Source organism: Vigna umbellata, chromosome 5 (assembly GCF_029865625.1).
Source record: "Vigna umbellata cultivar VRB3 chromosome 5, Vumbellata_1.0, whole genome shotgun sequence".
NCBI lineage: Eukaryota > Viridiplantae > Streptophyta > Magnoliopsida > Fabales > Fabaceae > Vigna > Vigna umbellata.
In genome coordinates this window covers 39,699,103-39,711,870 of record NC_142169.1, presented here as the reverse complement: position 1 = coordinate 39,711,870, position 12,768 = coordinate 39,699,103, and the positions used below count along the sequence as shown (strand labels likewise).

Genomic DNA, 12,768 nt, shown 5'->3' with positions numbered 1-12,768 from the left:
TCTGTTTTGATGGTTTGTTTGTGACTATTGTGTGATAAGTAATGCTTGATGTGTTTTAATCTTGATTGATGTTGAGAATGTGCACATTATATGCTTATACAGGTGGTTCACAAGCCTTGTGAACAAATGCAAGATGTTATGATTGTGATTATGATGCTAAGCAGGATGTGTATGTGGAATGTGAATGAGCTTATATGTGAGATTTTGAGCTTCAGAGTTGTTGTTGAATGTTATTACTTTGAAAGCATGGATGAATTTTCCCAGGTTTTCTATGATTGAATCACTTGTTTGTTTGCATCATATGATCAAGGCCATTTGTTGGTAACCCTTTTATTAGCCAAATGTATGATTGTATCCCAATCAAAAGAGAACATTGTGTGTTCTATCCTTTGAACCCGTAATCTTGAACAAGATAGAAAACCCTTTTTGAAAAGCTTTACCTTGAGTTAAGATGAAAATATTCTGCGGTATTGATAAATGTTCAAGTTTGGGGTTGTTGGAAAATAGAAAGGGAAAATAAAAAGCATTGAGCCAAAAGTTAAGCATGTGAAAAGCAAAAGAAGAGGAAAAGAAGAGCTCAATGCAAAAGAAAGTTGGGAATAATCAAGAATGATTGTGTTTAGATGATTCTCTTAACTCAAGGGTTTTGTGATCCAGAAAAACCAATTGTTATTGTTAGCCCAACCACATTATAAGCCATTGAAAAGTCCTTGTGATGATGTTTGCTTGTAAGCGTTTTTGATTATGGTTAAATGAAAGGCAAAGTTGATTCATGTGACATTGTAATAGTAGAGTGAATAAGTGAATATCTCCTATACACTTGTGTGTTTGAGTGAAACACTTTATCTAGTGAGGATAGATTCCATGAACACATAAGAACATCTTTGCTTAGTTGATTGATCATTCATGAAAATAACATTTGTTGGATAGTATGTGTTTGAGTGAACACTAAAAGCATGTGCACATCTTGATTGAAGTCTTGATGATGAGCTAAATTGACGTCAATTACAACCTTTATGACTTAGAAATTAGCTTGAACTCATGATTTTGTTGAATTGTTGGAAATAAGATAGTTGAAGGTGAATTTAATGGTTTTGCGCTAGATTACCTTGATTTTGTAGGCTAATTGAAAGGTTTGAAAGAAGAGTTGAAGTACCGAATGATTGGAATGTAGAAAAGTCAACCAGTCAACCCAAAAAGTCAACCAGTCAACCAGAATGTAGAAAAGTAAACCAGAATACAGAAAAAGTTGCGACCGAGTGGCGCTGAGCGATAATTTCCGTTGAGCGCCAGCTTTCAGGTGTCGAAATCACCACTGAGGGGCAAAACCAGGCGCTGAGGGGAAGAATTGGTCACGCGCTATTACCGGTGAGCGACACTTTTATGGGCTTGGGCCTAATTTTCTGTACTTTTTTTAGAATAGTATATAAGCTTTAGGACGTTCTATTAATATCTTTGGCTGGAACGAAGCAGAAACACAATTTTCATCACTTGGGGGTAGAATTAGAGATGGTGACGGCTCTCCTCTTCTCTTTCTCGGGTTTTTTTATCTCTTCCATTCTTTCATTCCATTGTTCATCTAGTTCTTCCATGACGATGGAGAACTAAACTTATTTTGTTGTTGGGGAATCAAAGTAAATCCTTAGAAACTCTCTTGTATGGAATTTGTTCTTATAGATCATTTTTATGATACATGCTTTCTTTCATTAACAGTTAGGGTTTTTCCTCTTTGCTCAAAGCATGCATTGTTTAACTCATTCGATGTCATCATTATTGGTTTTGTCGATATGGATACATACGGGGAAATCTAGATCTGGGGAATCTCTCCCAACAGTATATTACAAACCTAGACATAGGAGTATGATGATTGGTTGCCTTTAAACTTCTGTGCTTCATAATTAATTATTAGGGATGCATGGAATTGTATGAACTCATAATTAAGGATAGGCTTTCTTCACCGAGACATCGGGTTTAAAGTAATTTAGAAAGTGACATTAATATTAATGAAAAGAATGATGAATTCCTAAATACAAGAGAGTGGATAGGATGAAATTGATAAACCCCAACAACATATTCATCCATATATTTCAATTCACGTGTTTTGTTTCTTCTTGTCCATTGATCATCACATGCATACATATTTACTTTTCAGTCTTTTGCATTTGAAACTTACAACAATTTGTTCACAAGTCTTAATTAATCAACAAAATCACACAATTGTCTAGGCCGTGAGTCCTTTGGGAGAACGATACTTGGTCTTACCAGGTTTATTACTTGATACGATTCGGTTACACTTGCCGAGGGTTAACAAGTTTTTGACTCCGTTTTTGGGGATTGAAGATTTGGTCATCAGTTGGTTGCCTTTAAGCTTCTGTTCACTATAATGCATGATTAATTGCTATGGAGACAAGACATTGTAAACTAGTGATTATGTTTAGGCTTTCTTTGTCGAGACATCGGGTTTAAAGTAATTTAGAAAGTGGCATTAACATTAATGAGAAGAATGATGAATTCCTAAATACAAGAGAGTGGATAGGATGAAATTGATAAACCCCAACAACATATTCATCCATATATTTCAATTCACGTGTTTTGTTTCTTCTTGCCCATTGATCATCACATGCATAGATATTTACTTTTCAGTCTTTTGCATTTGAAACTTACAAAAATTTGTTCACTTGTCTTAATTAATCAACAAAATCACACAACTGTCTAGGCCGTGAGTCCTTTGGGAGAATGATACTTGGTCTTACCAGGTTTATTACGTGATACGATTCGGTTACACTTGCCGAGGGTTAACAAGTTTTTGACTCCATTTTTGGGGATTGAAGATTTGTTCATCACACAACAAACCGGTGCCTAAACCATTTAAAATTCATATTATATGCCTCAGTTGGCCTTCTACTCGAGGCAGTAACATCTATAGGCATCGATTCATATATAACCGAGGCATATAACCGCTCAATATTTACAAAATTGTCATCGCCCTTTTATACGCTTCGATTTCAGTAGAACTGAAGAGTATATAGCACGTTGAAAAAGCTTATTTTTACTAGTGTGACTATTAGGAGTTGATGAACTTTTTAAAATATTTATGTATTGATTTTTATTTTAAAACTTAATTGTTTGGTGTGGGTTGAATGATATCATCATACAATAACCAATTTGAATTAATGATATAGATGTTGAATGATTGCATTGTCTGAATTGGTAATTCTGAGTGCATCGATTCCTTCATTGGCAAGTATATTGTGATGGGTAAGGAGCATAAGCAATAGCACTAGAAATTGTCATAATCATTACCGACGCACTTACCGATTTATCCATCGGTAATGAAAAACATAGTCATTGATTTACCGACAAATCTTGGCCGTCAATAATGTCTGCATGTTTCGTGCTTCATTACCGATGACCCATGGCCCTTGATAATTACCGACGACCATTATCTTTCAGTAATTATCGACAGCCTAAGGCTCTCGATAATTACCAAGGGCCATAATCTGTTTGTAATGTTTTCCGACAAGGTATTACCGATGAATTTTGTGCGTCAATAATTCCTTTTTTTTTTGTAGTATATTAATTTGAAATAAATGATAATAATCAATTGAACAATAACTTATGGATAACCTATGATGAATCTATTTTGGAAAAGTAATGGAATTAGCCTCTTTTAACATAATTTTTTTGAAAGTCTTTATATTGATATTCAATATTAATTCCATTAGGATAACTTTTTTCTTTTACCTTTCAGTATTTGCATTATTTCTTACTAACTTTTTTAGTAGGATTTCATAAAAAAAACATTTCGTATTTGTTGGAACAAGACTCAAGATTAACTTAACCCTATCCAGTTTTTTAACTACTATCTTCATAATATTGTCTTGGTTAATTAGTGATAATTTGATAGGTCAAAAATAGTGTATCACTCACCAAAATCAATCTATTTTTCATAATAAGAATAACCTTACCATCTTTTAACATATTTGTCCATTCTATAGTTGAAAATTAATATTTAAGACTCAACTTTTTGCATAGAAACATAACATTAAACTACCATTTGACAAAATTCACAAATATTTCCAAAAATTCCCAAATTTTGAATAGGAACAATGAAAAATCAACACTATAACACAATCATTAGCTTCCCTTACTTTCAAAGGACCACTCACAACTTTAGGAATCCCGAAATGTGTTCAAGCCCGTCAACCTAGAGACAGTGAAAAGAAACAATTTAATCAAACCAAACGAACCATAAATTAACCAGGAAAGAAAACAAAGACTCCAAGAGCATGTAACCAAAGAAGAATTACATCCACTTCCGAAAACAAAGTGGGTATTCGAAGAAGGTGAAATTTGACTTGCCCCAAAGAGAATTTTGTTTTGTCATACTCGAAAGAAGCTTTGCAACTATTGAAAAATACATCATTTGTTCAAGAATAGGAGGAGATATGAGCGAGTTCATAAGGGAGGGAGATGGAGTTTTCATAGAGGGAATTGAATGAGAACATGAAATTGCAGCCTAACTTTGTTAAAGAAGTTGACCTTGGTTTTACAAGAAGAAAGAAAAGAGGTTTTACAAAAATTAGATTTTATTTATTTAGTAAAAAAAGTTAAGAAAACTAAACATCATCTAAGAGTAGACTAAGTGAACACTTTCAACAATTAATTCATTTAACATTAATTTTAAGTTTTTAAATTTTTTATGAAAATAATTAAAAACCTTTTACATTACGTTACAATCGATTTAGTCAACTTGAATAGTATCACAATTTGTCCTACACTAATATTTAATATTTAAAAGTTAGTTTAATGATAATACATCGAGGAAAAGTAGTACAATTTTTTTTTCACTTTCAATTTAAAGTTACACTTTTAAGCATATTTTCTTGCTGTGTTCATACATGCGAACTCTCCGTAGACATATATAGCCTTTCCAAATAAAAAACGTTGCATGTATTACAAACCCAACCAACAAACCATCTATCTATGATACCACAGTATTTATGTTTTGGTGACATGAGAATAATCTAAAAGAGAGCTCTAGAATATGAAGTTAGGGTTAAGGTAATCCCAAGTGATGGGTCTAAAAACATCACCAGCCTCACATTCTATGACTTCCAATTGGTCCTTGGTAAGATGCACGTACACAACCCAATCACCATTCCCTAGAGGGCTCTTCATTGGCATCACATAACCAGCTTCACCACCCCAAGGAAAATAGAATGACCCAAACACAACCTTCCCCCACCCGAAATCCATCTTCCCCTCCAAAAACCTTTGCCCACAAGACACCACAAAGCTCCCTCCTTCACTTCCATCACAGTAAATCCTTGCCAACCCTCCCTCTGGTCTATGACCCTCCACCCAATCAACCAGCCCCAAGAAATGCTCCTCCGTCGTCGCCTCCGCCAAGAACTCGTGAACCGCATCAGCCACAAACCCTAATGGCTTCTCCATCAACTCCTCCACCACCTTCTCTCCAAAGGGTATCGAAAGCACGTTCCCGAAGTAATTCCCCATCAACGCTTCCTTCACTTTCTCACTTTTCCACAGTCTTCTCCTTCCATCAACCACGACTCCCACTTTCGCCACCATCCTTTTGCCGCTCCCCTCTCTTGAAGCCGCACGTGCAACCATCTTCCACAACAACGCACAAAAACACTCCAGCTTCGTACGTTTTCCGCCATTGCCACTCGCAAGGGCTTGCATGCTGTGAAGTTTCTCAGAAGTTACGTAGTATATGCGACTCAAGAGAGGGGCGGTTACGGTTTGAGATGGGGTGAACTTCGAATTAGGGGTGTACATTTGGTGAAGGGAAGTTGGCACAGAACATGGACGACGAGGAGTGAGGAGGGACCGACAGAAACATGGGCTCTTAGTTGTGGCCTTGGTGGGATGGGTCGTGTCGGCCCATGAAGTCAGAAACATGTTTGCTGAATACCCATCTGCAATGCGATGATCAAATGAACATGCTACAACTATTCCACCGCACTTTAGTGATGTTGCCTGCATTAGGGTAAATTCATGTAAGAGAATTAATTAAACTACTCTAATCCTAGTTTTCTGTTTTCTTTTCCTATCACGTTTTTTTTTTTGTGAAATCAATTTCTCTCATTTAAATCGGTCTCGTTCCATGAAATAGCAGCCACATGTTGATTAAGACAAAGTTGCCAAATAGAGAAAAAGATGGTTCTTAAAATATCCTTTTTCGTACAAAAATATAGCAGCCACGTGATAATAAAGAATAAGCTGCCAAATAGTGTCTGAGAAAAACATGTTCCCAAAATCTCCTTTTTGAAGAAAGAAATAGCAGCCACACGTTCTACGTCACGAAACTAAATATTTAAATAGCTGCCAAATAGCTGCCAAATAGTGTCTGTTTATTTAAATTAATAAATAAATATTTCTATATTTTATTTTTCTTATATTAAAAAATTACCGTTTTAATATTAAAATTTAATTTTTTTATCTTTGTTAATAATTTAGATAATTGAAAATATTTAATTATTACGATGTATATGTATTAATGACGATGAGTTAGTGTTATAATATTTAATTATTCGGTAATCTTTAAAATAAATCTTTCACTTTTTATGTTATAAATTGAAATTTAAATATTTAATTATATAATAACATTAATTTTATATTAATTATTTAATTATTAAATAATTTAAATAAAATTAAAATAATATAATTAAATTTATTATACTAATATTATATTTTAAAAATGTAAAATTGACCGTTAATCATATACATAAATGTAATATTTTAAAAAATTTTAAAATATGTGGAATGCAGTCAGAGTATACTTTTTCTCATGGTTAAACTAACATTAGTTCAACAAGTACTTCAAGTGTTGTTTTATATCAAAGTAGTTTCAAGTTTGATTTTTTTTTATCTGTAAATAGTATTTTATATCTATAAAGAGAACATTTTAAGGTCAAAATGGTTTCAAGTTTGACTGCTATGTATATTTAAAGAAAAAGTTTTATAACCAAATAAAATATAAAAAATGAAGTTGTACCTGTACAACAAGCACACCATTTTTCTTCTTTGGAACAAACTTGCCTTCAATAGATTGGTCTGGGTTGTAAAAGTTGAGGTTCTTGAGTTCAACATCTGCCTGAGCTTCAACAAAATCAACACCACGATTGTTACAGAGAACTTCAGGTTCACCCATGCTGTTGAGCATGACTTCACCTGCAAACACATAATAAGAGATTAGGGTTTGAGCCAAGGCCTTCTTCAAAGACTCCACCATGGTTCCAAAGCTGCTTTTGTTGGTGGCACTATCTTCCATGGGTTTGGATGTGATAATAGGGTTCTTGTAGCATAAGAATACTCCTACATCCAATGGAGGTAGAAGCAGGTCAAGGTTAGAGAGTGGAAGCCAATGTTCCTGCATTGGTAACACTGCTGCCACCACCTCTTCATTCGTCACATGCACAGAGAAATCACCATTTTCAGAACACATTTTTTTATTAAGACGTGAAGGGTGGTGTGAAGGTTTATTGGGTTGGTGTGGTGAAGTTGTTTGTCCAAGTGGTGCATTTATAAGCGTGGTGATGAGAAGATATATATGGTGGGATCAAACCACGTTCTGCTGTTACTTTTTCATTCCCTGGATTGGAATGATCCACGTCAAATAAAGTCGAATTCACACCCAATCGTATTTTTAAGGCAACAAGTAGTTCTTTATATATTCATTTCAATGAGTCACTGTATAAAAGGAATTTGTGTTTGTTTTTATTTGTTTTTTCTATTAAAAAATTTTCAACTACTTAAAATTGAATATTTTAGTTCTTAACGAAATGAATAAACTTTTATTTTGATCCTTGCAAAGTGCATATTTTTATTTTAATTTCTTTAAAATATGAAATGATATACTTTTAGTTTTTATTAAAGCTCATTTTTAAATAAATAAATAGCACATCTTTTAGAAATCTGGATTTCTATTTGGTGACATCAAACCAAACATGGATATATAGTACGTATATGTCCACCACATGTCAATGTTATTTGAAATAAATTTTTACGACGTAGAATAATTTAATGACTTAAAAGTTTATTTTTTTACATAATAATAAAATTGTTTAAAAAATATGTTAATAATATTTGTTATTTGTTAAACTCATCATATTCGGATTCTAGAATCACTAACGTGTCATCACATGTTCGAGATGATATGTCTTGACATGAGTAAAAGTGTTGAAAATTTCTTATATTTATAATATATAAGTGAAAATAAATCTTATTTTACATCTAGTTTAGTAAAATTGAATTGAACTTAAAACAAATATATCTTTAGTTGATTATTTATGTTATACAAATCAAAACTAATTAATTTTACAAAATCTAAAAATAAAATACTATATTATTATATAAACTATTTCGAGACCAAATGTTTTTTAGTTGACAATGTTAATTATTAATTAGTATTTGTTAATATGGGAAGTTGAATCCATAATCTCTCTTGCCCTCTCTTCTAAACCCACCAAACAAAAATTGCTAGGTGTGTACATAAAGAAAATAATCCTAAAAACTACTCCATTTTAGCTATGTCGAAAGAGAATTATAAAGAAAAATATAAAATATGTGCAATAAAAAGAAAAGTCTGCCTTTCCTGACTACATCAACCTCATCATAACCTAAACTTTACTTCCAATTCTAATTTATTCAAAACAACTCATACACAAGAATCCCACATTCACATAATCCATTATCTTCATCAACACCAAACAATGAGCAACCTCAACAAACACAGGCACTAATCCAAGCAAGTTTCACCAACACGAAATGTTGCATTCTGTATAAATCTGCATTATGAGTCACGCTGAATGCAAGCTCCACTATGCCTAAACTCGATCTACTACCACAAACATTATATGAAACCAAATTGCCTTGCGCATCGCTACAAAACGTGACTGATAACGGTTGAATTTATCGTTATTTATGATGCAATTTTGATAATAAATCAACCCTTTTTGACTTAGAAACTTGCTTGAACTCATGTTTTTAGTTTAGTTTTGTGAATAAGTGAGTAGATGGTATACTTATGTCGGAACAATCGGTACCGTTATAGAGTTGTGCAGCGGAATAAAATAAGCGGAAAGCGTGTAGTAGTCAATAAACAAGATAAAATAGTCAGTTTAAAAATCTTTATTTTCTTAGAGAACTTTTATCAAACAGTTGATGTGCTAAGAGTTTAAAGAGTATAGAGTTCAAGAAAATCAACATAGAAATTTTATCCTGGTTTGAATCAAAAGATTCTACGTCCAGTCGTTAATCACTATGAATAGTGATTAACCTTTTTCACTAAAATAATGTTTGTACAAATTACAAGATATGAAGTAAAGATTAAGAAACGAGAACATCTTTCATTTGATAAACGAACGGAATAACCCTCTTTCGACAAACGAACCGGAAGAACCTACTCAGCCAACTTGAAGAGAACCACTCCGACCTTAGACACACTGTAAGCGCGAACTTCTCCTATTCACAAGACTTGACATAAGCAACTCTATCACTTGAGAACTTCCTCAAACAAACTGTATTATCAAATGACATCGATCCCTTTTCACTCTCAAAGAGCTTCCCTTAGGCACAAAGCTCTAATACTCTCAAAATGAAAAGTTTTTAATTGCAAGAGTTGAGGAAAAATCTATTTATAAGCCCAGGGTCAGAAACTAAAAAGACATCTCCCAACTGCCACAAATAATCTATTATTGTAAGCGATAATCGATTATTTGTGTTCGTTATGGGGTTTTCAAAATGTGATAATCGATTATCCTGAGGCATAATCGATTATTCCAGAGACTTGGACAATATTAAATGAAATAGTGATAATCGATTATTCTGTGTAATAATCGATTATTTGCGCGAGAAACTCTTTTCTAAATTGGCTCGTGATAATCGATTATCACTCTTGATAATCGATTATTTGCGTAATGACTCACTAAATACGAAAACTTCTAAGAGTTTTTACATCATTATAATTTATTCTATACATTTGCTTCTACAAAATGCGTTTAACAAAGATGCACTTAGATTCTTTAATTCTTCAGCTTTTATCATCATCAAAACTTGACAGTAGCTTCAAGCTACCAATGCTCCTCATTGGTAACAATCTCCCCCTTTTTTATGATGATAAAAAATATCTTCTTGTTAAAAGCATTTCTAATTTCCTGCACAAATTTCATACTTACAAACATACAAACATGTTAGTAATAACTACACTACTTAAATTAGAAGTTTTCTCCCCCTTTTTTATCATAATCAAAAAGTAAAAAAGTGGAGAAACTCCCCTAAAATTTTTCTCTCCCTCAACAAAAGAATTGATGCATTTCAAAACAAAAATAAAATTGAAATTTCATAACATGAAAGAACATAATACCTCATGGAATATAAGAAAAACAGAAATTCAACTCTATTTAAGAAGTACAAACACTATTAATTAATCCATAATAGAGATAAAAAAAATAAGATATCTAACAAACTCATATCTTCCCTCCTTTTTTTATTTATTTTTATGACAGTTATCACAAGATTATCACAAAAGATCTCAATGAAAAATTTCACCGCCCCCTTTTTTTATCATAAAAAATCATCTAATCTTTATGCTCCCTAAATTAGGTAATTAAAAAAAATTAAGTCCTTTTAGTTTATTAAAACTACTTCCCCAAAAGTAATATTCCCTTTAAAATTAAAAACAGATTCCCAAAAAAAATTTAATTTTTTTTTTTACGTTTTAACTTAAGATAATCGATTATTACACAAAATAATCGATTATTTACGTTAATTTCCGAAAAATGCAAATTTGGGCCAAATTTTCAACCTAAGACACATATAACATTCATAAATTATTTCAAAGCTCTTAAAAAATACTAGGATACCATAGAGTCTTCTTTTCCTTTTGAAAAATTAACCTGTAAAACAAAAACAATAGAGTTTTGGTCCCCATAATCTAATTTGGGTCCTTTAAGGTTAGAGGCAAATTACTTTATAATAGGAATCCAAGCATATTTTCCATTTGGAACATCAAAATGTTTAATTCTACATTTGTTAGAAGTGTGCCCCTTTTTCATACAGTAAAAACATGTGACATCGTTTGGGTGTCTATAACACATCGTTCCTTTTTCAACTCATACCCTACGAGTTCTTTTAATTTGGTTCTTACTTTTAAAAACACTTTTGTTTTTATAAACCTTTCTAACAGTTATAGGCATTTCAACATTATTATTTCCAGTTGCAACTTCAAGAATATTTTCAAGAATATCAATATCAAGCATATGACTCTTACATGAAAGACATTCAACAGGATGTTCAACATTTGAAGACCCTTTCATTTCCAAGATGCAAATTTTATTTCTCAAACTTACTTCCTCATCTAATACCTTCTCATATTTAATTTGCAATTCTTTAAATTCCTTTTTCAAATTTTTATGAGCAACATTCAGTTTCTCAGATTCATCAAGCAATTCAAGAAAAGTCTTTTATACATCAAATTCACTAGTGTCAAGGCTAGAGCAACTTATTTGTCTTGTAGTGTCATCAATATTGACCGTCAAACACAAGTTGGCTTCTTCATTGGAGACATTTGAACTAGAAGTTCTTGATGCATTATCCTTCCAAGAAATGTAAGCTCTTTTCTTCTTGAGAGACTTCTTTTCTTCATCCTTTTTTATGTTTGGACAATCCGCATTAACATGCCCTTTTTCTCCACGACCATAACACTTGTAATTTGAAGAAGATCTTTGTTTCTTCTTTCGGTCCTTTTTAATTTGTTCCTTGCCTCTAGATTTCATGAACTTGTTGAATTTTCTAAACTAAACATATGAATCATATCCTCGTCATCTGAGTCTCCATCTTCAGATTCCTCATCCTTTTCTGAACTCGTACTTTTTTAATGTTCAGATTTGAAGGCCAATGTTTTCTTCTTTCCTTGGACTTCCTCAGCACTCAGTCTATTCAACTTGAGCTCGTGCTATGCAACTTTCCAAAAAGCACAACCATAGACATGGATGTCAAGTCCTAAGACTCAATTATTGCAGTAACCTTTGGCTGCCACGTCTTGTTCAAAGATTTCAAAATTTTAACATTTAATTCGTTAGTGTCAAATTTCTTACCTAAACCAAAAAGATGGTTGACGATATGTGTGTAGCGTTTTTGCACATCAGCGATGGTTTCACCCTGTTGCATCCTAAACAAATCATACTCTTATATTAGGGTGTTCTTCCTAGCATGCTTCACATCGTCAGTTCCTTCATGGGTTACTTGAAGAACTTCCCACATCTCCTAAGCCCTTTTGCACACTGAAATCTTGTAAAATTCATCTAATACCAAAGCAGAGGATATTATATTGCGAGCTTTGATATCAAATTAGGCTCGTCTATTTTCTTCAGCAGTCCATTGCAAATATGGTTTTTCTTCCTCTACACCATTCAAATTTATAGTAGGAATAAAAAGACCATTCAAAACAACTTCCCAAATACACCCTCAAAATAAACTTGGTTATGACCGCCCATTTTAAAAAAATTTGAAAAACTATCAAAGCAAGCTCTGATACCAATGAAATCGGTACAATTATAGAGTCGCGAGCGGAATAAAATAAGCGGAAAGCGTGTAGCGGTCAATAAATAAGATAAAATAGTCTGTTTAAAAATCTTGATTTTCTTAGAGAACTTTTATCAAACAGTTGATGTGCTAAGAGTTTAAAGAGTGTAGAGTTCAAGAAAATCGATTATCCTGAGGCATAATCTATTATCCTGA

General features: G+C 32.8%; 1 protein-coding gene across 1 annotated transcript; it reads right to left on the bottom strand.

Annotated features, from left to right (window-relative positions):
- Positions 1–4,822: 4,822 nt before the first annotated feature.
- LOC124819751 (coniferyl alcohol acyltransferase-like) lies at positions 4,823–7,508 on the bottom strand. The gene is made up of 2 exons (XM_047291323.2): positions 7,025–7,508; positions 4,823–6,006 (listed from the first exon to the last, which is right to left on the bottom strand). Exons 1-2 carry the CDS (start codon positions 7,472–7,474, stop codon positions 5,041–5,043), a joined length of 1,416 nt encoding a protein of 471 aa, XP_047147279.1. The 5' UTR covers positions 7,475–7,508; the 3' UTR covers positions 4,823–5,040.
- Positions 7,509–12,768: the final 5,260 nt, after the last annotated feature.

Coding starts and splice junctions, on each gene's coding strand:
- LOC124819751 (XM_047291323.2), bottom strand. CDS start 7,474: ATGTGTTCTGAAAATGGTGATTTCTCTGTGCATGTGACGAATGAAGAG. Junction 6,007..7,024: donor ATGGTGTGCTTGTTGTACAG/GTACAACTTCAT, acceptor ACCCTAATGCAG/GCAACATCACTAAAGTGCGG.